This window comes from Bacillus rossius, chromosome 7 (genome assembly GCF_032445375.1).
Source record: "Bacillus rossius redtenbacheri isolate Brsri chromosome 7, Brsri_v3, whole genome shotgun sequence".
Taxonomy (NCBI): domain Eukaryota; kingdom Metazoa; phylum Arthropoda; class Insecta; order Phasmatodea; family Bacillidae; genus Bacillus; species Bacillus rossius.
In genome coordinates this window covers 34,746,061-34,772,358 of record NC_086335.1, presented here as the reverse complement: position 1 = coordinate 34,772,358, position 26,298 = coordinate 34,746,061, and the positions used below count along the sequence as shown (strand labels likewise).

Here is a 26,298-nt window from a genome sequence, read left to right as displayed (position 1 = left end):
AATTTAAAAAAATAATTCTTCTTCAAAGAATATAATATTTTTAATACCTAAATGGTTTGGTTGCAAAAACCTATTACGGCTCAGTCTCAGGCCGAATATGATATTTCCTTTTCTTCTGGATCAATCATTTCATCAATGTTTTGTTATGACGTTGTCACGTTAAACTATCGTCCGTAAACCGACTTTACAGACAACTTTTGTATTTATTATTGTGCTTGCTTGCAAGTTTTCCATGACAAACTGTGCTAAACTGCAACGGTGTATGTTCAAAAAATTGTATTAAATTAAAATTGTTCATTGCATTTGACAAATGAAGGACGTATCCACAGTTCGTTAACTATGCGGGGAAAATTCTGCGTAGGATGTATTTTGAACTACAGCCACCAGGTTTTTTTTTAATGCATTTCCATCTCGCCGAACGGCCCATCGTTCACAACCAATGGCTCAACTGACTCCGTATCAACATAAAAATCACCAGAGAGCATATCCACGTCCATTGGCAAACAATTTTCTGCATTCCACGTCACTTCTCGCTGAGACTCGCTCGAGCGTAAAATTTTGTTCCTCGTTTGGGGGCTCGTTTTGCCCCAGTGGCTCATTTCACTGGGCCACGTTTTATCTCATTCGATACCTACGACACTTCTCTGCATTTTTAATTGCTTCTGCTCGGGTGATTTCACTTGTTTTCTTTCTTCCCTCCAACATAATTCGTTTTCGCTTAGGCATTTTGCGATTAATGGCTCCAAAACCAAAGTTAGTAACTTTATAGTTATTCCACCCAACTGGCACCACTCACTGCTCACTCACGAGCAACTTAAGTTTAAATCACGCTTATCGGTCAATTACTTTCGGAGTTACAGCTCTCACTGACTTCGATTTGACTCTCCCCACCAACGCCCATTACGTCATCACTGCAAATGTTAACCGGGTGAGTCAAACGTAACGACCACGAGCGATGTCTGCTCTACTAATATATATTTACTTCAACTCTAGCTTTCATAGTTTAAGAGTTTTAAGCGGTGTCGCATCTTCAGCCGAAGTGACACCCAACCCGAGATTAAAGAAATTCATATTCCTGTCGGAAATTCATGTCAAAAAATATCCTATTTACTTCCACACCAATGCAGCCCTGTTTATAGTCTGTGTCTCAGACCTGACAGTTGTAAAAAGTAGTGCCAACTGTCACTTGCAGAACAACAAATGACGTTTGTTTACGAGCACTTACAGTCACACTAAGCACCGTATAAGCACCGTATTAAAAATACAGTGGCAGAAGAATGCGTAGACCATTGGTACCAATGTTAAAAACCATAAAAATTGTAAACAGATTACATGACATCGACCATACAAGAAATAAATATAGTTTAAAAAACTAAAGAAACATGCTTTTAAAGATTATCAAACTAAAAAGTAAAAAATAATTTTAAAATTAAATTTATGGCAATAGTATATAAGCAATACTAGTATAAATGAGAAAAAAGCTTGAGGCGCTTTGTGCCATATTTTTTGAATATTAAGCGCCCCATGCTTTTTTCTCATTTATACTAGTATTGCTTATATACTATTGTCATAAATTTAATTTTAAAATTATTTTTTACTTTTTAGTTTGATAATCTTTAAAAGCATGTTTCTTTAGTTTTTTAAACTATATTTATTTTTAACTTTTTAGTTTGATATTCTTTAAAAGCATGTTTTTTAGTTTTTTAAACTATATTTATTTTTAACTTTTTAGTTTGATATTCTTTAAAAGCATGTTTTTTAAGTTTTTTAAACTATATTTATGTATAATTATCATAGGGAAATGAGTTACCGACACTACCTATTACCATCTGAGATAACTATTCGGAGTTGCAACGTCACAAATAAATGGTAAAGTATTTACGAATCATTTGCTGTTAGATGTATGGATATAATATTAGAATTTACCGGGGAAAAAAAAAACATTTTTTTTTCGGCGTGGCCGGGAGTAGAACCCATGATCGCTGAATCCGAAAGCTGACGTCACAGAAGTCGCGCGCCTTAGACCGCTCAGCTAACGAACGTAATGAAATGGGTGGGACATTTTACAGTGATGAGTCACTCACTCTTAGTCGAAAGAGTTACAGACGGACAGACAGAGTTACAGACGGACAGACAAACATACAGGTGAAGCTAATATAAAGCATGTAAAAACACACATCGAAAGCCGAAATCTGGCATGGTGTCTTTTAAAATTGATTTATGTGAAAGTTCAATGTGAAAAACTGTTTATTGGAGTTCGGTTCTTCTTTGAAAAATTTCAAATTTATTGTAATTTAAGAAAGGTAATTCAAAGTACGTGTTGATTTGCATAATACTTAATTATATTTAATTACATAAATTACTCTAATATTAAAAATAATAATGGAGTTTCGCACTTAAACCTGCTAATGACATTACTTGTAATGCTCGGTGCCGAGAGGATAAAAAGAATTTCTGATTGCATAAATTATTTCCAGAGGAAAAAATATGTCTTCGAAGCCTGAAGTAAATCTGAAATGGGACGAGGATGCAGTAACCTTTCTGTTAAATATTAAATAGTCGAGTATTTGCTTTGAATGGTTGAGGGATTTATCACAAACTTTGTAGAAAAATAAGCAATAATTCCACAAAAAATTGCAAACTATGCGACAATAGTTATTACGGAAGTCACAAAAATTTTACAATGTTTGAGAAACTGATCCCTATCGTAATTGATGGTTCCATAAGCTCTATAAAAACGGTTTGTGGCTTCAAAGATATTTGGGAGGACACCAGATTTTTCAGTTTGTGTACTGACGACAAAATATTCTTTTGTAATTCCAAATTATTAAGCTGAGTCAATACGAATGTTGGAGCTCCTGAAAACCTCTTAGTAATAGTATACCTCATCAACTGAGCAGAAAGCTGTTTTTTTTTTATTTTTATTTTGCGTTTCTACACATGAAGGCTGAATAAGTTGCCTATTGATTCATGTGTGCTGCGAGCCATCGCATCACATGACGCGAAGATTGGTTTGTGAATTGTTGATTGGTTTGTTATCTTTAAAAGATTTGTGCAATGGGAGTGCATGACTTGATGTAAGTTTTTGGACATACGCCATTGCTAAGAACTTTTTCTGTTGAAGAAAAACTAATAAATAAAATAAATAAAAATACCCAAAAAAGACAAAAAACACACAAAATTAAGCAAACAATTGCTGCCGTCAACAAGGATATGACAACCACAAAATATTCCGAAACAGGAATATGGTCAACAAACAAAGAAAAACAAAGAAAAATGTACTAAGAGAACGGAAAAAAAACCCACAAATGATGACAACACAAAAATATTGAACCCAAAATAATTCAGCACAACAGTGGAACGAGACAAAAACACGACAAAACGAAAAGACAAACAAACACAATAGTTTTACCAAAACAGAAACAAGCGACGTTTCGGGAACTGCTATCTGCTCCCGTCCTCAGGCAGAGACGCACATGGTACGGAAACACAGGTGCGACTGAGAAATCCAGACTTGCTGAACATACATGGGAAAATAGCCACAAAATTCTCTGGGAAGACTTCACACCACTCATACAGGAACCGATAAAATAAAAAGGAAAATCAAAGAATCAGACTTCATTATTAGCAATAAAAATATTTTCAGCCAGCAGAGCATTGAATTAAAAAATATGTGGATCCCTTTGATAAAGAGAGAAACATCCCTGCAGCACAAAACAATAGCCAATACTGAACCCACCATAACCAATCCGCTTTAACTCCATGATGCACAGCCAATGGGGAGACAGCTCGTCTGCCATTGGCTGAGCAAGATGTAGCCCTTTCTCTGATAAATACCCTCATTTTCCAGCTCAGTCGCACCTGTGTTTCCGTACCATGTGCGTCTCTGCCTGAGGACGGGAGCAGATAGCAGTTCCCGAAACGTCGCTTGTTTCTGTTTTGGTAAAACTATTGTGTTTGTTTGTCTTTTCGTTTTGTCGTGTTTTTGTCTCGTTCCACTGTTGTGGGGTTTTTTTTCCGTTTTCTTAGTACATTTTTCTTTGTTTTTCTTTGTTTGTTGACCATATTCCTGTTTCGGAATATTTTGTGGTGTTCATATCCTTGTTGACGGCAGCAATTGTTGGCTTAATTTTTTGTGTTTTTTTGTCTTTTTTGGGTATTTTTATTTATTTTATTTATTAGTTTTTCTTCAACAGAAAAAATCCTTTGCAATGGCGTATGTCCAAAAACTTACATCAAGTGTTGATTGGTTTGTTCTAAAGGGGATACACTAGTCAATACTGATGGTGGTTACATGAAAGGTGACTTTCAGTTAAATTTCCTGGTAAATTTTATACTTTCTAACACGTCTTTTTCTTTGCTTTTGTTCGAAAATTGCAAGCCAAGATTAATGGTAAAAACACTTATATAATTACAATCACGGTGTAAGATTTGGTTTCTTTGACATTATAACACGTCCAAAAGTATCCAAAGAATCTAAAAATCAGAACATATCAGTTACTAGTAAGAAATTCGTTATATGTATATTTATAAAATAATTTTAAGTTAACGCCTTAGGGTCTGAATTGTAAGGTTTCTACTTTGAGATAATGCTATTTTTTTTACCTATATAGAAAATGCATTATCCGCTGTACATATACATATAAAGTATATATATATAAATTGGTTAAATGTATATAATCAAAACCTCTTATCAATTAAAATTTCTTAGAACTTTAACTGATGTAATGAAAATCATGCTTTTTGGAGTGTACCCTAGTTAAACTAACTGATTATTTTTCTATGCAAAGAGATAAAAATGGTTCAAGTTGAACCTTTATTTGGCATTTTTTCTATTTTTATTTTTATTTCTCTTTGCTTTCATTCTTTTGCGATAGTTTCTGGCATCCATAGTCCAGCCTGAATAAGGGTATGCTTTCACTCGTGTTGATCATTGTTATATTTTTTTCTGTGTCAAAATTTGCATTGTATTAAGTTTTGCTCTATTTTTTGTGCTTGTTTTGCTACGCACGAGTATTATTTACAATGATAATTTTTAAACTAGACAGTGCTTGTTTTTTTTTTTTGTGGTTACAATATAAAAATAAGTGTATCACCCTTAGTTATTAAAGACAAACTGTGAGAGTTTAATTTTGAAAGAAGAGAGAATTTCTCTTGAAAAATGGTGCGCCGTGACTTAGCTGAGTACTCAATTCCCTACATAGAGAAAAAGGTTTGTTTGAATCAAACAAATATTTGTTTATATATGGGGAAACAAACATTTACTTGGTGGAACAAAATATTTCGTTAGTTTAATCAAACTCGGTAAGTAACAAAAATAATTTGTTACACCTAACCAAATATACGTTTGAGTTGACAAAATCATTTTGTTGGGTCAACAGAATCTTTCCTACTACAAAATATTTGTTTGATAATTAACAAAATATATTTATTTCGCCATATATGAACAAATATTTTGTTGAGGCAAACAAACCTTTCTGTCAGTGATATAACATGTGGTCATGTAACATGTGTTTAAGTCACCACATGCTCGTGTTTATCGAGACCTCGCTGGTCGCTGTATTCTGCTGGGAATCCACCACTCTGACAGTTCTCATCAGAAAAAAGCCCTACGGCCATTTGAAACATACCGATGAACATTCGGGAATAAATGCGCTACCGTATGTTCTGTTCCTGGACGCGCATATGAATAAACAACTCCGAATACATATTTATCGGTTGGAAATGTATCACGTGTTTCTGTCAGTGCGACGGTAGAGTATGCGTTTTTTATTCCTCGAAACACCTGAAACGAAAGTATACGTGGTTATTACTTTATTCTATATGCTTTGTCCAGCTTAAATAAATTTTGTATGCTATGTAAACTTATAAATACACTTTTTTATTTTTTATTACATTGTGTGAACCTCAAAAAGGTCACGCGCTTACTTATAAATGAAAAAAAAAATCAGTAAAAAAAATAGTTTTTTTTCGAATTGAAAATTTTGTGTTGGTTGAAAAGTTAACTAAAAACATTGATTTATGTATCTTAATTCTAACTATTTTTGAGATAGAACATTTAAATATGTAGAAAGTTTGAGATGTATGTATGTGTGTATATATATAAGCGCTCTCCAAGTGAGGGGTGATTATTTACCTAATATTAGAGGGTACATTTATGTTCTCATTTATACAAACACGTCATTGAGTCGTCCCTGTTTTCTAGTGAGTTTTTAAAAATATAAATTTATATCCACAAATTTTGCAAGTATTCTGCTTAAATGTTACCTTAATTCAAAAATTGTTAAGGCCTTTTCTGTTTACATAAGTGCATATAAATTTTGGAATGGAAGAAGTTCATCAACTTAACTACTACTTAAATATGTCATGGATTTATTTAGAAAGTTTTGCTATCCAAAAATAAATTCCCAAGGAATGTGTCAAGGCGAACCAATGAAATGCTGAGTGTTTAAGTAGAACTCATGGCGTAGTATTGATAAGGTGTGTTCAACGCAGTGCTGTTCGTGTGAAAAGCCATTTCCCGACCCGACAGACGGTCACGCACGTACCACTGGCTATCAGCTCCGTGATTGCAGTAGTCACAGAATGTCAAGACACCACTTTGTGGACGCTAACGACTCTCTCAGCATTCACGGAGCTTGGTCGCGGTAACCACAGCGTGTGTGACGACCTAGCAACAGAAATAAACGTCGCATCAAACAAAACTATTTCTTTTATGTTAATAAGTAAACAATCATCCAATTTTTGAAGAAAAAAATTTGCGCATGTATGGTGTTTGTTATCGTAACAGAAAAAAAAAAGGAATTTAAATAAAAGCACTATTAAATGTTGTCGTTTAGGTGAAGTAGAAGAAATCGATGAACAAGATAGTAATAGTTAAATCAAAGCTTTAAGTAGTATAAACAAATGCGAGCGAGTGAATTTCAATACTTGCCAGTGCTGTGCAAACATCTAACCTCGGTAACGAGCAAACTCATGAGTTCTCATGTTGCAAATAAACTTATAATTAGAGACCTGCAAAATTTGCGGTCCCGATGGCCTTCAGGATAGATTGCACATACCCCTGTACACTCGGGCAAATAACGCAAGTTCATTGGCTGCCGACTTATAAGTTGTCTCAGCTGGTTTGTCTGTGATTTGATCCTTCTTTGGTTGAGGGTTTATAACTGGTTGAGATTCGTCCAGATGAACAGTAAGCCAATAGCAAAATTATCTAAGAGGTATATGTGTTTGAATTCGAGCCTATCACCGAATGAATCCGCGAATTTTTCAGGTCTCTACTTATAATGCGAAACTCGGACCCGAAACTTTACGTAAAAAATTTTTTTAATAATGCTGAGTGTGATAAATATCTGAAAAGTATTAATTTTAGGGGAAAACGGTAATTTTTTTTTCCTTTTTAAAAACTTACCTTATTAAGTTTAACAAGATTGTAATATTAATTTCTCAGGGCTAGCCGAACATTACCGACCACGTCGCATGCAAATGACTCAACACTGAACCTGTGACATTTCCCCCTAGACCGGAATTATCATCGTCTGCGTTTTCGAGGTTATACTTCCTTAGGCATGTTGAAGGTGAAATTTTAGTATGCACCAGAAATGCAATGATCTAAGTGCGCATTACGCAACGGAAATTTAACCGGTTGAATGTCCAATGCGCATGCATGCAGAAACTGCTATAGCCATAAGTAGAGACCCGAAAAATTCGCGGGATAATTTCGTGTTATGCTAAAATTCTAATAAGTATACCTTAGTGCTGCTTCTGTCATTGGTTCACTGTTAATCTGGAGGACAGAGGGCCAATTAGAGACCCTCACTCATAGAAGTGTCGAATCACAGGCCACCCAGTCGAGACGACTCACAAGTCAGCAACCAATGAACAGTTGGGCATTTGCCGGAGTGTGTAGAGGATATTGGAGTCTATCCTGGAGGTCATTGAACCCGCGAATTTTCCGGGTCTCTAGCCATAAGTTGAAGTCATCTAGATGGTGGACCCCACGTGTGGCCACATGCACCAGTATACATTAACTTTCGCGTAAAACGGGGAATATACCAAGCGTATAAGTATGCCAAAATAAACTTAATGGTGGTGAGACTATTTTAGAATATACAGTTTGTAAACTTGAATAGTCATAATTGTGTTGCATTTTCCTTCAAATTATACCTACCTCTTGCATACGCCCCTATGCTATAGATGTTTGTAGGTTTCCCTTAGAGCCTAGAGAGGCACGCCTTACTGAATTCGAGGCTTTTATTTTTATGTGAAATTGAGTAGGAAAGTTACAGTTGGTGAATTCACCAATCACCAATGTAGCTACGACACATATGTATGGCCTGCGTTAGACCGACAAACTTTGCTGCTGGTAAATCACAAATAAAATGTAAAAAAAATATACAACTTGCTGTCTAAAGAACTTTGAAGTTGGAGCTGAATAACATTCATGTTGTTAGTAATAGGGATAATATTTCAAATTAAACACGGAGCGACTGGATTGTTTTATTCAACGAAGTTCGACAACCACTGTGAATTTTATCGCAATGGTAAATTTATTCAATTGAAATAATTGAAGGTACGGTATTAATTTTCCACATTTTTTGTGACGTGTTAATAACCCCAATTTTTGATGTGATAACGTCTTATAAATCGATGAACGCCGGCTGCACACACGAAAAATTGTCACGTTCCGCCTGAGCCGAGTGTGAAAGAACCGGCCAACCACCGCGCGAGAAAATCTTCTATAATATCAAACAGGTTAAGGCGGGCTTTTTAACTAATTGTTCGTGATTATATTTAAACAAATTATTTTAATTAAATTTGCAAAAACTGTAAATAATATTAGAAAATTAAAAAGTATTCAATTCTTCATCAATGTTTTCTTATGACGTTATCACGTAAAATTATCGTCCGTAAACCGACTTTACAGACAACCCCCTTTTTTTAAATGAAAGTATATATATATAAAATCAAAAAGGAAAATTTTGTGGAAACTCAGTCTCATAATAATATACTCTGACAGTATGATAGTTAAAAACAAGTTTAAGGCTGCCAGTCCAACTTTATTTGATGGAGAAAATTCTAGTCCGGGCTGAGTCCAGTATTTCATCTCATACTTGGTTGTCAAAAAATGTTCGAGACGAAAGTATGACAGCGCGACAGGGACTTAAAATAAGCGACAGTTACATGACTAGCGCAATTACCAGTTCAGGCAGGTGAAAACGTTCCGAAGAATTTTTTTTTTTTTTTTATTCCCCTCCAGTGTTGTCGGATGGGAACCACGAGCAGGGGCAGTCTCGTGGAACACGCGCTGCTCTGGACTCTGTCCGCGCGTGACGGTGTTCACTTGCCGCAGTCGTCCGACCGTTGTCACGCGGTTTAATTCCGCGTGACGTCACGGGACGGGAGAGAGTGGAGGTTGGCAGTCCTGGGAGAGGGTTCGATTCTGGAAAGTGATGGGGTTGTGTAGGGGTTGAAGCAGAGAAACAAAAGCAGGCGCGCCCGGCGTAACAGGAATTTGCCTCGTCAAGTGGCCGCTTTGACGACCTGCGCTGCGAAGTGGCGCCGATGATGGGGTGGAGAAAAACAGGTGGTGTTTGTCGAAGAGGGGGAAGGAAAGGGGGAAGGAGTAGGGGGGAGTTCGACCGTAATTTGATTCGCCCCCGCGGACAGCGAGAGTGCAAATAAGAGCGCACCGTGAGTTGATGAGGGGAGGGGGGAGGCAGAGAAACAGGTATTCCCCTGATGTTTTGCGTCGCTCGGGCAGTAGCCGTTTGCAGGACGATGCCGATAAACAGGGTGGATGTTGCCGAGGCTTTGTAGTGTTAATCAACGGCTGGAACGCTCACGCGAGTAAACTGAGATGTTGTTGGTTCGGTAGACGAAAGCCAATGTTGTACATATCTTTCAGTGTTGAAAATCGCCATTAGAACGCCTACGCTAGTGATACTAACTAAACTGTTATAAAATCTCTTTCAAACGTCGTACCGCAATGGGTGTAGCGGCAAGTTTGCAAATTAAATATAAAACGGTTTTCTGTAACTAGATATTTCAATATTGCTGGTTCTGACGATATTTTGTCTTTATTTTGTTAAATTGATGAAATATTGTATTTTATAGTTATTTAAATTGTATTCACGATTATGTGGTTGGTTTTACCTATCTTAATAATATCTTCTCGTGTACTATGACATTAATTTTCTGTGTCAATAAATCCATTATTTGTAGATTGCTTAGCTCGAACTACGCGAATAGTAAGTAGATCTGTTCTACTACCACCCACGAATTTATATTGTGTGAGAGCATGGTGTGAATGATTAGTCATGATGCTTTCATCCCTACGTCACGAAATAGGTGGTGGTGTGTCTTAGTTAACATGCTGGAAATAATTTTTTTTCTCTCACGAAACTTTATTATTTTATTTTGTCAGCCACCTTGCGTTAGACAAATGCTTTGATATATAGACACGTCTGTATTTGAAAAATATACATATAATATCACCAAAAAATATTTCGTACAAATGTTCAATATTGTACCTTCAGCTATACGGCACACAACCAACCTAACTCCAATTATTCCCATACTTTGGTTAACAAGTCAGGAGTAATGGAAGAAATATTATCTTTAATTCTGTGTCTCAACTCTGGCAAATCATTAGGTAGCTGTGCAACGTAGACACGATCTTTTATAAGGCCCCACAGAAAAAAATCGCATGCCGTTGTGTGAGGTGAATGTGGAGGCCCGCGAAAAAAGGATTTAATGCAGTTGTTGGACATACGCCATTGCAGTTTTGTATTTTTTGTCATAGAAAAATTTTAAAATAAAATAAATAAATAAAAACATGAAGCTAAAAAATTCTCAGAAAACTAGACTGTATCAGCTGATGTCGGACAAACGGAACTGACGATGAAACTAAACAAGTATTGTGGACAACACAACGGCAACAGCAACAGACAAAAATATTCACCACGTAAATATCATATAGCACATAATACTTGTCCATAATACTGGTTAGTTTCATCGTTTGTTCTGTTTGTCGACATCAGCTGATTCAGTCTTGTTTTCTGTGAATTTTTTATCTTCATATTTTTATTTATTTTTTTGATTTTCGAAATTTTTTCATGACAAACAGTGCAGAACTGTAATGTCGTATGTCCAAAGAACTGTACTAAATCAAAATTCCTACATAGGGTAGTTTCAATCAAGTTTAGTTACCAAAAGTTTTGTCATAGCTGTGGGAAAATTCGCCCTTAACCTATATTAAACAGTAAAAAAAAAAATATGGGTGCGTGTACTTATGTACGCGCGTTATACGTTATACATACTGGCATAATAAAAAAAATATTCTTAATTTTACATGCAAATAATTAATAGAAAGAAAATAACTAAAGGACTGGAGTAATATTTTTAATACAGTCGGTGAAGTATAAATACAATATTATTGCCAACGTGTATAAAATTAATTATTTCATTTAGTAAATTAATCGAAGTAAATTGTAATTAATAATAAAAATCAATATAAATATAATGAATGTTTAATCAAATTTATTAATTTAAATTTTTTATTAGGTAATAATATAATTTTTCATTTATAATGCAAATAAATTATACATACGGGAACATAAACTCTCACAAAATACTACACTTTAAAATATTATAAACACAATTTATACCATGAATATGGACCAGTATTCAATTAGATTCATTAAAATATAATATTTAAAAGCACATACATAATATTTATTTGTATGTAGACTTTTTTTTATCGCGTAAAAAATTCGATGTGTTGGTGCGCGCGCATCGTAAAAATTCACTCGCATTGGTGTATTTTTTTATGACGCGCCTAAAGAAGTTATACATGAAGCAGCGTCGGGCGCTCGGGATGTGGTGACGGGACGCGGTGGTGTGCTTGCGCAGGCTGTGGCCGACGTACGCCAGCGCGCACAACAACCTGGGCACGCTGATGACCAGCCCGGGCGAGGCGGAGAGCCACTTCCTCGCCGCCATCCGCTACTCGCCCGACCACGTGAACGCGCACTACAACCTGGGCCAGGTCTACAGGTGAGCCGGCCGCCTGTACCCTCACAGTACCTACTGTACTTGCACGAACCTCCTGTAGTTCCACTCTTATTCCTATTGTTTTGAAGAACTAGAACAGATGCTGATTTTCACCAAAAAAAAAATAAGTTTCTTAGAAATGCAATTTGTGCTACATACTTCGGTATGAATACGCGAATGTTCATATTTTATTAAAGCGAGTTATATGTTGAATTACTCTTTTGGATATATAGATGAAATTACACGCAAAAATAACAAGTTTAAAATACCTCTTTTGATGATAAGACTTAAAATACACCAACATATGTGGCTGTAAAATTACACTAACATCAGAGGACATTTAGTGTAAAAATTACACTTTTTTTATAGTGCAATCCATGTGTCGGTTATTTCCTCGTTTTCTCGTCATAACTACCATGCAATCGTTTATGTTGTCAGAGAAAATCAGGGGAAAATTCAGGGAAGTGTAAATCGGCCAGGTACTAACTTGAAATCCTGGATAAGTCATATAAATTCTCAGAAAATCATAATTCAAGGAGAAAATGTCATATTACAGTCTGCCATCACTCAGTCCATGAGATTTTTTTTTGGATAGTGTTTTCGTTGCGCACGTATAAAATAATAGTGATGACGAGAAAATGACAGCCAACTTGGCCAGTGTGACCTAGCCTTATTAAACTACGTGCACTCTGCCCAAGATAAGGTGTAACATTCCAGAATTCCAGCTGGCAATAGACAAAGGTGGTAATCGATATAAGCGTACGTACACGAATTTAAATTTCGCACTATGTTTACAGATCACGCCACTGGCACCGCGGAAATAATGTTTCTCGTGCCTCGCACATGTTAACGGGCCTGAGTTTTGTATATTTGTCTTCTACAATATGTGGTCTCAGCAATTAAAGTTTCTACCCCATGACTGGTTCAACTACCAACTATCGTCACATTTACTTTAAAGGGAACGATACAGGCATCTAATGCCACAAGTATTCATGTAAGGAGGCAAGCGACTAATTCTTTCACGAAAGGCTGTATCGGCGGTTCTGAAAATATCGTTGCAACTATTCGAAAGGTTCAATAAAATAGGCTAACATCCTTTGAGTTTCTCTTTTAAAGGCTACTTTAGAATGAAATGTACTTTATTGAGGTATTTCAAAACTGTCCATATATTAACAAACTAAATATTAACGGTAATCATTTACACCGAAAAAACAAGTATTGAAGGCAACTGGAACGTACGATTGCACTCCGCACCTGACTATAGAATTGTTATCTAACCTCGTGCATCGTTCAAAATGTTTGAATGAGACAAAAAGAATAGAGTTCAGTTTACTAGCAACACCGCATCTGTGGGAAAGAGGATGACTTTAATAAACTAAGGAGATCTAGTGAAAGGTCATGTTGATTCAAAACAATCGGTATCAGGTAGTTCTTGCTGCTTGGGGGTTCATGCTGCCAAATTCAATTCTCGAAGTTGACTTGATACGTGTGACATAATTATCTGGGTCTAGTATATTTCATACTAACGTTAACAAACAAGCTAGTTAATTTTGTGACCAATCGTTGCCTTACCCACCTAAGTAAACATTTCTGAATTGACGCTAAGTGTCTTATAATGCTTACATTTTGAAGAGAAAAAAAAAGCTTGGGTGAAAATGTTTGGACCTAAATGCAGTTGTCGAATGTCACCCATGAAAAATTCTTCGGTAACCGTGACATTTTCATTTTACGAACTGTAGCTTTTAATCCTTGTAGAGTTGTATGGCAAGTGATCGAATGTTGTCCATATAATATTGTTTCGAAAGTAAAATCCTTCTGTGGCAGACTGGGGAATTCTTTTTTGTTTGCCTCTGGTCCATATATTGTATTCAACACAGTTATTATTAAATAAATTTTACTAATGTTAAGAATCCCATGGAATTTAAAAAGATAAATTTTGTGTGTTAATGTTTGAGTTGTCAAAATATATTTAGTTTTAAAGTATAAGTAAGAATATTTTTTTTATCTCACAATCCCAAGTGATTCTCGTATAACATCTACTTTTCTTTTCTCAAATGGTATAACAAAACAAGAAAAGTATATTTTGGTCTTGATTATACAGTATATTTAACCTTTAAGGTTCAGGCCATCATATCGTACAATAACAAGGAAAAGTTGGTAACTAACATAAATAGGTACAATAATTTTGCTGTCAACAATTATACAAATTAGTTTCACGAAATTCTTTAATGTCTAAAACAGCCATATGGAATATTCTCAGCCTTTTTTTTACTGATATTCGATATAAAAATAGTTTTCTCTAGTTATGAAAAAAACTCGACAGTTAAGGAATCAGAACTTAACGTTTTTCAATAACCTAATCTTTTATTTGATTATTTATCAGCAAATACAGTTTTGAAAGGTTTTTAAAGTTTGAAATACAATTTAAGTTTCATTATGACTATTTATATAGCCCAAAAACAGTCCAATTTAAATATATCCCCATCACTGGAATCATTGGAATTAGGGTTCCTCTAAATAAAATTTTATTTATTGTTTAATCTTAAACATATCTTAGGTTTCAAATAATTATATATTTCAGCTCATAAAAGTGGGCAATATTTATAATCATTTTTATTCAAATGAATTTTAAAATTACAGGTAAAATAATGTAGGTTAGTGTGTGTAGTTAAAAACTATTCTTATAAAATAGTTATTGAAACAGCCTTTACTCCTAGCATGTTACAATTTTATGTGATTACTCACTACCTAATTTAATTTAACTGTGCCCAAAACACTATGTGTTTGAATGTGTTTATGGTCAATTAACTATCATGAGTATGACAAATTATCAATTCAAGTAGATTACAAGGATTTAAATTTCTTAAATCTTGTTTTCATTTTTCCTACAAATTAATCCTTACGAATAGGTTTCTAGCACTATTTCAATGACACAAATTGCCTTTCAACCATTACTTTCTATCTAAACTTTTATAGACTGATTGTTAAATATTCAAAGAAAGTCATTATTTAATCATATATAATGCACAAAATTTACATTTTTATTTTTATTTATAAATTTTTCTTCGCATTCCTTTGATTCACACTAGATAATTTACAATTAAATTTTTGTACCAGAAACTATATTGTAAGGCTTTAAAAAATACTCCAAGTTTATGGTACGGTGTTTTTTTATTTGTTTATTTAACTTAATGTCCAAACTCTGCTGGTCAGAAAAAGCTAACCTAACAGCTTATACAGCTTATAGCTATACTCGATGTATATTGGAAATGGAGGAAATCTTTTCTCTTCTTGCTGGTTTTACGTTCGGTACCAGGTGCGTTTCGCGACCGCTAAGAGAATTCGGGAGGAGAGCTAAAAGTGGTCAAAAACACGGCTGGGTCTGGGGCTGGGGGTGCATAAATACGAGACCGGGAGTAAACAGTTGGTCGAAGCGGCTTGGCTGGATGCATCTGCGGGAGGGGGCGGAAGGGGGAGTATAAAGTCGGGCGGTCGGGACAGCAGTAACACGCCGCAGATGGGCTCCGCAGAGTTACGAGAGAAATTAAGCCGTGCCGCAAAACTACCCCCCACATCCTCCATGCTCGGCAAAGAGGGGTAGGGGGTGACAGCCATAATCTGCCCCGGGGATGCGGGGGCATTACGGGATAGCAGGACCGCTCCAGGTACGGGATTATTACGAGCGCGGAGGGACCCCGAAAAGAATATCACAGCTTCGGCTTGACCACAGCTATCACGAATGTACTGTGCGCTGTTTGGAAAGGAATTGCTACAAGTGCTATAAACATTCTTAAGAAATACTCTGTGGCGAAAGCGAATGTGAATTTTCACAGGTGTTTAATTTTTAATATCGACTCATGTGCTTAGCCTAATCCACAAAAAATATTTCGAAATGTATCAGAAAAAAATATTTCTAATTAAGAAAATTAAAAGATACCAAACAATTTCTGAAACATAGTTTTCTTGCTTATACGACAAAAGTACTTTATATGAATACATATTACTCACACATAAACCATATACAAAGACCAATAACTATCATAATCTTTTAAGGATTAGTTAAATTAAAAATGTGACTTAAGAATTTTTTGATCTTCATAAGGAATGGACATCAGCTATACAGCAAAGCTTTAAGTATTTAAAGACCGAAGTTCTATACTTTCTTAAAAAGGATCAAACATTTTATATCATAAGCAGACACTTTTACAAACTAGCCTTTTCTTTTGCATGAAGAAATTTATTGCAAAAGTTAGTGGTAGTATTGCAGTAGCTATTGATATGATAATACTTGCTCAGTACCTTTATAATATAAATTTTATACATAATAAAACTTAGACAGTGTGAAAACATTTATTCCTGCAGCTTTGTTTTGACCATAATGAAAAAATAAAGGTTAAAAAATTATCTGGCATTAGCAAATATCGCAGAATCGATCGATTGCTTTAACTTTAATTTATGATTCTATTAAGTGTCTGTGCGAATGGTTGTTTAATTGATACGAGTCTTTACAAAATATGACTATTTAAACATTGTTAATTCACACTGAAATTTATGTTAAAATATTTTTTCTCTCTATGAAAATACATTCATTCATTCAAACCACTGTTATTAACTACCAGGCTCATAGTCAGAGCCTTTATTTTAAAACAGTGCCTGAAACTTGTGAATTAACATAGGTGTCAGGCATAAGTATTTCCATCCCACAACTGTAAATATACACAATTTTCACTTCGCAATGAGCTTTTCTCTCTCTTTTCTATGGTGCACTGTGTCTTGCTTTGCTAGGAAATTTATTTCAATAAAAATGTTTTCGTAAAGATACTAATAAAATACACATAAAAGAAGTAATTCATGTGATATTTGTATAGTAATACTCAGAAGTTCTTCAACATATTGTTTCAGTGGGAAGGGCCGGAAAAGATAGCCTAATTAACTATTGTTTAATTATTGATTAATATCTACACTATTAGTTAAATTACAGCAATATGAATAGCTGTACATAAATTAATCGTACTTTAATTAGTACACTATTTACTCTCGCCACTGGAGTTCGGCTCGACAGTGGCTCTCTCTACTGTTCTTCTCTGACCACGAGACTTGGTCCCAACACACTGCTTCACACTACCCACTCGTCCGCCGCGCACACAACACCGTCCCAGATGATCCGATATTCGCACCCGAGACCCGTCCCTCGTCGCCCACTATCGCTCGCCAAGGGGCTCGCCCATCCTCGTTACTTCACTGCCGTTCGCTGCGAGGATTCGCCGGTGTCGCCACCAGTCGCATGTCCTAGCCTTCCTTGTATATAGTGGTAGCAATGCTACTTGTGTTGCACCCGCTCAAGGCTGAGTTGTTATCCCTAGGAATCTTGCAGGCTAGCGTAATGGGATGGTTGGCCGACCTCGTGTTTAGAACCCGGGTAAAACTAACATGTAGAGTTACAAGGTAATTATTTTCAAATGGAACTTTTTTTTTTCTATAGTGTTTATTTTCCAAAAGAATTTTTTTTTTTAATTTGTACGCTACCTCATGTACAGTTATTTGTTCCTAAAATATATAATTTTTATTTTATTTGAGGGCATATACAGCCCTCTCTAATTGATATGAACCATGGGTGTTTTTTCTTATTCTTATATTCTTTAATCGGGAAAAATGTGACTTATAAAAACTTATACATAGTCATATTAGGTATTATCTATTTTGGTATGTTGAAAATCTAAACATTTTCCAACTTCATTAGCACAATTAAAATGTCGAAAATAAATACAAAATCAAAAGACCCCAGGTGATCATGCAAATATTAAATTAAGATAGAAAGCAGTATATGATTTAATACAAGCAAAAAAAAAAGGCTATGGGTGCATAAGAATATGATCAAATGGTAAAAAATTATAAATATGTGCTTATTTAGCATAACATCTTGTACACATTTAGTTTCATCAAACAATTATATACAATGAGTAGGGCTTGATAATTTGATATATAACACTCAAAGACCTAATTTGCAAAAATGTTTTCAAATCCCAATACTTTATTTAGATATGAGTACATCAAGAAAAAATTACTGCTAATAGTCAAGTTACAAACTAGAATACTGTGTCGTAAATAATATTTTAATTTAAAATGTATATTACAACCTCAAAATTATTGCAGATATAACTCTTATAAAAATAATTGTTACTTTATCACTACATATAGACATATTTAAATGTATTTTAAATAAAGTTAAGATTTAAAATTTCATTGCCTAAAAAATATTTTGATAACGTTGAACAGATATAAAAAAACTATGACACCAAAAAGTAATATCCAGTGTAAAGCAAAACTGTACAAAGTCAAGTACATATAGTTCTTGACACAATTCTCATTCCTTGTATAACACTAACAACTCTGGGTAAAGCTCGTCGTTCGTGCGCGGGGAGTGGAGCAAGTTTGCTCACATAGATGGTGAATCCTGTAAGGCCATTATCACATAATTACCGTACAATTACCATAAACTTAACACACCCTGTCCATCCCAATTATATAACAAGTTTTATTCCAAAAGAATAACAACGTAGTAAACATTGGAGCAATGTTTCAGGTAATAATAAATAAACTAGAGTTATAAAATAAAATTAAATATACAATACTAAAATATACTTTTGCAATATTTAATGCAGTTTCATTAAATTTGAGCTAAAAATTAGTGAAATTAACCAAAAAAGTTACCTTTTTAAGTTACCTTTTTTACGATAGATTATATGTGATGATTAAATCGGCATGATATTTCCCAGCATCAAAACAATACAAACATTGGGAAAAATATGTTTAAAATCATAATGCAAAATATGTGACTGCATTTGATCAAGAAATTATATCCATCATGTCTTATTTAAAGATTCTAATCTAATAATTCTAATTTTTCTACTTGTGAATTTCTATCCTGAAAGTTCCACAATCATTGCAATGGTTTACAACTTCCAAAAATGAAGAAGACTTCAGATTTTAGAACAGCAAGACATAAAATTTGGAATTTACTTATTCAATTTCTAAATTGAGTAATATAAAATATAAGGTGTTAAGCATAACCATATATACAGTCAAAATTACTGCATATTTAATGATTACTGTACAAACTTATTGTACACAGTACATTTACATATATTACTGTGTGTACACACAATTAACATTCGTACTGACAACACTGGAGTGGAACAGCGCAGTGCACGACTATGTTCTAAACAACACAATGTTGTCCTAAAAAAAACACATTATTACCAAGCTCCCAGAAACATTCGGTAGGTGGCAACACAAAAATGTGCACTCCCAAGATATCATTTGAGAAACAAGTGTAAATCCCATGTAAATTACAAAGAAAAATGTGTTTAAAGAAGTTATATTACTTTAAATAGAACGGAAATAATATTTGACAAAGATGAGTCCAACCATAAAAAATTAATATTAATACATACGTATTAAATTAATAAATATAATTTCAGTAATTTTAAGTTGTCTGTATATAAATATGAACATTAGGGAAAACAGGCAAAAAGTAAATGGAGGCGATACCAATTGGCCTCTATGTTGCAATAAATTTTAATCATACAAATATGCTATATTTATGAAAATGTAGTGTTTAAGAATATTAAATTATGCTTGAGTAGTTTAAAATACTTCAATTTATATTAAAGCATTTTTTTTAGTTGTAAAGATAACTGTACAGAAAGTAGACCAAATGAAAAAACATAATAATATTGTTACTGCTATATTCTAAATTCATTGCACTTTTTTTCTAATGTCATAACAGATAGAAAGTTTAATTGCTAAAAAAATGGGTCACACACATTTTGTTTATGACCATTTTTTTTGTAATTTAATTAACAGGTTACAGTTTCACTCATTATGGTAAATATCTCTTTTTTTCCCCGCTTAAACCAAACCGGAAGGCATGAAGATGGTTAATTTTTTTTGTGGGGGGGAACCCCTGTTGCACCCACCAATGTATTTTTTTTTTTTATCTTTTCTCACCTTTAATTTGTCTCTAGTGACCTAAATGTCGTCAAGAAGTGTAACCAAAATTAATTTGATTAATTCAAAACCAAGTGTAGGAGGAAGGTGGAAAGTGTGTTTACCTAAATGTGGTTAATATGTTATCCATTCAAAGGATTTTCCTCGCCCTCAGCACCCAGGCTTGAAATGTTTCAACGTGTGCGTTCCGGGACGTGAAGGCCATTCAGCAGAACTAATATGGCTATTGTTCACACTTAATACAGCGTGTGTGGACTTGGGATTGAATGTTTTTAGGGTGAGAGGGGGTTGGTGGAGGATTTGTGTGCACAGAACCCTCTTGCTCCCCCTACTAGGCCGCCGCAACCTACCCTGCCTACCTCCCTCCGCCCATAACTATAGGCAAACATTTCAGACGCTCGCTTCCAATGCGTCTGCGAGCACCGGGTCCCCAGCCCCCGGGGCTCGCCGGAAACCGTACATAATTAAACGCGGGGAGTTTCCCCCTGCCCCCCTCCCCGAGCCCTGCGCGCCTTTGCGCAAACAGCCTGTGGGCTTTGCCTGGGAACAGCGAGTGACTGGGTTGATATTTGCCAACTTGTTAAGGTGGCGGAACAAATTTATCTCTGAATTCCTCCGCATCGACAGGTCCCCCCCCCCCTTCTCTATCCCTTTTCTTACGTCACACTCCCGTCCCCATCTCTGGGATGGATTCAGCGTTAAATTTACCTGTATCAGTAAACATGTATTCTAGTTTTGTTATTCGTAAGCGGTAGTTAGTAATATTAAGTAAATAGTGGTGCTAAGTTTAATATTTTTTTAAAATTTTTTATGAGAAGTGCATTAAATTAATTTTTTTTAAATTCCCATTGTTTAGACAAATTATGATAATACGTTTTGCAAACTGGAAAATTTGTTTCTCAACGTTACTGTCAATAATTTTCAGCTAGTTTTTATAATAATGTCTGCTTTCACAGATTTTTTTTAGAGCATTTGATATAAACCTTACATCTATGTGTGTGATTAAGAGGTTTATAATTTAAATAATATCAATAAATATTTTAGTAATGGCAGAATGTAAAGCTCAAAGCTATCCATTATGATGAATGTCCAACAGGAATTATAGGAGAAAAATATTTGAGGCCTAAATGTATAGTCAACACCCATGCTGGTACTTACTATTAGTTAGTTTTTATTTAGGTTAAATCTCGAAGTCTTTTATATCGGAGGTGTTAATTATGGTCCTTAATTGTTTAGTTAGCAAATGCAAAATATTTTTGATCAGGTTAGCTACTGTTAAGAGTTGTATGTCATAAAATTAAAAGAATATTTAATCAGTACTTATATTTGAATGCATTAAATAAAGTACGTAATTTAAGGTACATTTAGCTTTGATGATTTTAGGTTTCCGAGCTATTTGTTCAACGAAACCCCATTGTCGTGAAAACTATGACTATCAGTCAATCTGTCATAGGTTTATATCTCATAAACGAGACCAGGCAGACAAAGTTAGATTTGTCACATATTTTATATTGTTTCCGGCCAACAATGAAAAGTTGATTAAAATCATTAAGAACCTCGTAAAAGATTTTCATACAAGTAAAGGGGATTATTTGTTTATTTTACAGGGCTATTTTAGGTACCATTATCTTGAATAAAATTAAGTAGGCAGTGCAATGTACGTTATGTAACATTAATTTAAATTATGTGAGAGGTCACTAAACTTCACTGTTTATGTATGTCTTAAAAGAGAAAACAGCGCCAGTGATGAACACAAAATTCTTGTCCAATATGAAAATATAAACTTTATGTACGGATATGGAAAATTTTCACGGGGCGCATGTCTGCCTCTCTCTTGCCCAATTTACTAATATGTAGCCTGTTTTAAATATCTATATTCGGAAAATTTCACGGAATCAGGTTGTATCCAAATAATGAGAAAAAAAATCATAACGCTAGGAAGTATGAGGTAAGGAAAAATTAATCGTTAAAGAGAATCAAGTCAACGACTTTAAATGGAGGAAGATTATAATTTATGTTTCTTAAAGAAAATTGAAAATCATACCACTATGTGTTTATAATTTATATCTGTAAGAATTCTAAAGTTAATTTTTAAAATTGCCAAAAGTGATACATTTTACTAATTTCAAAGAGCTTGGTCGCAAAAAAAAAAGCAATAATGGTGAAAATCGCAAACTATACTAATTTTATGAGTATTATTGCATTGAAAAAGCGAGATTCTGTAACTCATTCTTCCTTTATTTACCTATCTATGGATTTACGCTAAAGTCAAATCAAGGCTTATTTCAAAGACAATGATGCGCCCAACAGTAGTCCATATATGGACCTTGTAGTCCTGCCCACTCACACACGTCCAATCTGAAGCATGGACCAATAATCGATATAGACTGCACTAGCAAGTTGCCTAGCAAGTTAAGCAGTGAAACAATTTTTTTTGTGTCCTACATTACACAGCGCTTTAAAAAAGGTGTGATATCATGGATTTATTTTCATCCTTATTGGAGTTACAAAATCTTATGTCAATTTGTGTGTCCGAGTTGAACATAATAATTAAAATTAAATAATTTATGACCAAAAGGTATTTATAAAGGAGTGATCTCTGTAAACAATTGCACATATGGCCACTTTAAATCACTTGATTTTGATAGTTTAGAGGTCAAATTGTAAGCCAATTTTCTCTGCGCAGGAGACAGTAATCAGAATTCATCAAAAGTTCTCTGCCCTAAAGTCAAAGCAATCGAAAAAGTTAGAGTCGAACATCGGCAGACTGCCTCAACGGTTGCCGTCGTGTCCCCACGAGGGACCCTTATCAGGTCATGGATGGGCTGCTTTCACGCTTCGAGTCGCTTAACTGACGTCATAGGGCTAGGCGGTGGAAGGGAGGGGGGGGGGAGCTTGTTCATTACCGGCGATACGCGCGCCACCAAGTGTTGTCGCCGGCAACTGCGGCTAAATGCTCTCCCTCTGCATTATCAGGCCGCTCTGCTGAGTCCTGACTCCGAAACCCCCTTCTCTCCCGGTTGGGCAACCAGCCAGTAGGGCGAGCGACGGTGTTCTGTGCACACACTATTGAACCCCCTACCCCCCCTCTTCTACCACTATCCTTTACCCTCCTCCCCCTACCGTCCTTCACTCTCCTCCCTCCACCCTGCTTTACCCCCACCGCCACTGAACCATATATGAGCGCCACCACCGCGAACTACAAACGCATCGGCCTGCAACAGGGTTGGAGTGAAAGGCCCGGTTGGGGGGGGGAGGAGGGGGGGGGGGTAGGGGAGCACTGTCCCTGAGGGCCATTGATAACACATCATCCAATCACTGCAGGCATCCGCGCGAGTAATTGTCTCCTCAGTGCGGGGTCCAGCCCTGCTGCGGTCACGCCTTTCAGAGCTTATTTGTCATGTCTTTAACGGGCGGCCGCGGTGCCCGCACCCCCATTCTGCCAGCTGCAAGCGCCGCGTATAATTGGCTGCAGAAAACAAAGGCCACCCCGCCAAACAAATGGAAGATAAACTTTGCTTCACAATGGATGTGTGTGTTCTGTTGTTCCACACTGGGATACCAGGACTCCGGAGGGATCCTGTTCCGACTAGACTCAGAGGAGCAAACACAACTGACTACAAGTCAGTGCAGAGTTTTGTGCCACAAAAACCATCAGAAAATAGACTCAAGACATGGTTTAACATGCTTAGTTAGTTATTAATTTTTTTTCAATAAAGTGATTTTACTGATAATTTTTTTCATAGTTTTCTTGAATTTTTTTGTTACTCATAAAATTTTTCGCGTCATAATGTTTTACTTAACTTAATATTTTAAAATATTTGCAAGTAATCATAATCATTTTTAGCACATTTTTTAACCACAGTTAAATAGTAATGTATAATAAGAAGATTTGAGACGAAATATAAAACCCAAAAGAACTGTCAGGATACATTCTCATTTTGAGCTTTCAAATTAAATTAATAACAAGAAAGTTTTATAACCAAATCGGCTTGTGAGACTGAGGCTTAGTAAATCTACTTAAGAAAAGTTACTGCCGACAATTTTCATTACACTGGAAATTTTATTATACTCAAGAGAATGCACATTTTTTTAAAGGCTGTGCGATTGATGCAAAATTTAGCAAATCAGTGTTAGTTCTAACGCTGCCATGGTGTCTTCATTTATCAAATAACGTACGCTTGCCAACATATCAATAAAATAAATAATGAAGGAATAGGCACTTTTTAAGTACCAGTTTTGTTTTTTACCGGCAACATTGAAATACTTTTGTGGTATACAGAGTGAGTCTTAATTCAACAAACTAACTTCGGCTGTGTATTTTTTTAGTAAATTATGTTCTGAAGTGTCCACCCGAGGCTGGTTTACAACTTTGAATTTGAAATTGATCAACTGGTTTATTGCAAACATGAGATAAAGTATTTAAGTTGAAACACGAAGCATTTGGATAATATTTTTTTATTGGACAAAGACCTACAAACATCGTAAAACTTGTCGCTGTCATAAAGGGATTTCCTTGATATAATTTGGGTAATCACATATCAGAATTTTTATGGGAAACAAAATTAATACATCCCCAAATTATGAATGAACAGCAACAGTCAAACTTTGATGAAAAATTACCCAGTTGCTTAGTTGTCCATAAGATATTTTCTCTATTATTTGCAATAAACCCGTTGCTTCTCTCCAGTTAAAATGACCCATAAAAGCCTTGGAGAGCACTTTAGACCATTTGCGTGTGTATTTACAACTTAATTTTTTGTGATAGACCTGCCACCGAAATTCGTTAGACGTATTCATACTCATTCTGTATAACTTAAAATATTTTATTATGTTTTGGGTGATTAAATTTTCCATGGTCAGTGTTTGCGCATGAAAGTACCAAAGCTTCATAAGACAATGTTTTTGTGTTCCATCCATTAAATGTTTTCTGCTTGTTTATGTTGATAACTGATGTTTTACATCATGTTTTCTTTCCAGAAGTTTTTTATGCTACTCAGCTTTATGCAGGGAACGTGTCCAAACAATACTGAAGCTTTAATTAAACAAAACGTCAATACCATTTGAATTCACGCTTCGCCTTTTGTGTTTGTGTTCTGGTGCTGTAGGCAATAACACTTGCGCATTTTGTGATGGAAAAAATTTAGCTAACAAAGGAAAGAGTATAATTTGTAGAGTCTAGACACGTCGATCAAATATTACACGTACTTTTTGAGATGAAAAAAAAGGAACTTTTATTTTTCACAACCTTTACTTATGACTTGTTGCTAAAAATTTTTTTTAAAGCAGTACGTCTCTGGCACATAATAAAGATTGGCGCATATATTCTTATGGTCTATAATGAGAAATCGCCAGCAATGAGAGCAGGCATTGACCTTGAATTCTTACCGAAATTTTGAGTGAAACATATTTAGAGTGAAGTTTTAATCCCGATTAAGTATTTACTAGAAAGTATAAATGAATTAACACATATTAATGTTTAAAATAAGTAAAATAAATCAGAAGATTGAAAATCTTTCTATTACATATAATTGTTTTTCTATTCATAATTTATTTTTAATATTAAGTTATTTGTTAGAAACTTTAGGTTAATATTAATGAGTACAAAGTTAGAAATCTATATTTAATTTTAACACAATGCAGGTATTGACTAGGATCGCTAGTTTTGCATATAAGTAAAGGTAGTAAAAATTATATTAATAAAAGTATATATTACTTTTATCACTGTGGCCTGTTTTCTATTAACTGCTAACCAAACTGTCATGTTCGAAATTAAAATCTTGTGATAAAATAAAATATACTAAAAAAACACACTTTCACTAATGACTATTCGTTAGGATATTCAATTTGAAAAGGAAAGAGCACCCCAGGTTTTTTTGTCATTAAAATAAAAATGTTTTATTTTTGTGAATATGCTACAGGTTTTAAGAAAAATTACTGTTTATATAAGAAGCTACAGCGTTTTTATCTTATACCATGTATTTCACGTCCAATTAATATAATGTGCTATTGTTACTTGCTGAGCAGAAATGCTCTACTGTAGATTGACGATTGAAACATTCACAATGGAAGCTTAAAAATTAAAGCCTTTTAGTAGAGATTTTAAAAACAATGCTGAGCTTGATAAAAATACTAACCATATTAGAGAAAGGTAATTTTTTTTCCCACTTATAAAACACAACTATAATTCTCTTTAAAAAGATAGTACTATTGATTTCTCAGGGCTAGCCGAAC

The 26,298-nt window shown here is 34.9% G+C and overlaps 1 protein-coding gene across 1 annotated transcript in view; it reads left to right on the top strand.

The window, feature by feature from the left end:
* The window catches only part of LOC134534530 (protein O-mannosyl-transferase TMTC1-like), a 489,863-nt gene that overhangs the window by 384,561 nt on the left and 79,004 nt on the right, over positions 1-26,298 (top strand). Inside the window, exon 11 of the mRNA XM_063373013.1 lies at positions 11,914-12,057. Within this exon, the coding sequence (XP_063229083.1) occupies positions 11,914-12,057 (144 nt within the window). The remainder of the gene's footprint in view (positions 1-11,913; positions 12,058-26,298) is intronic.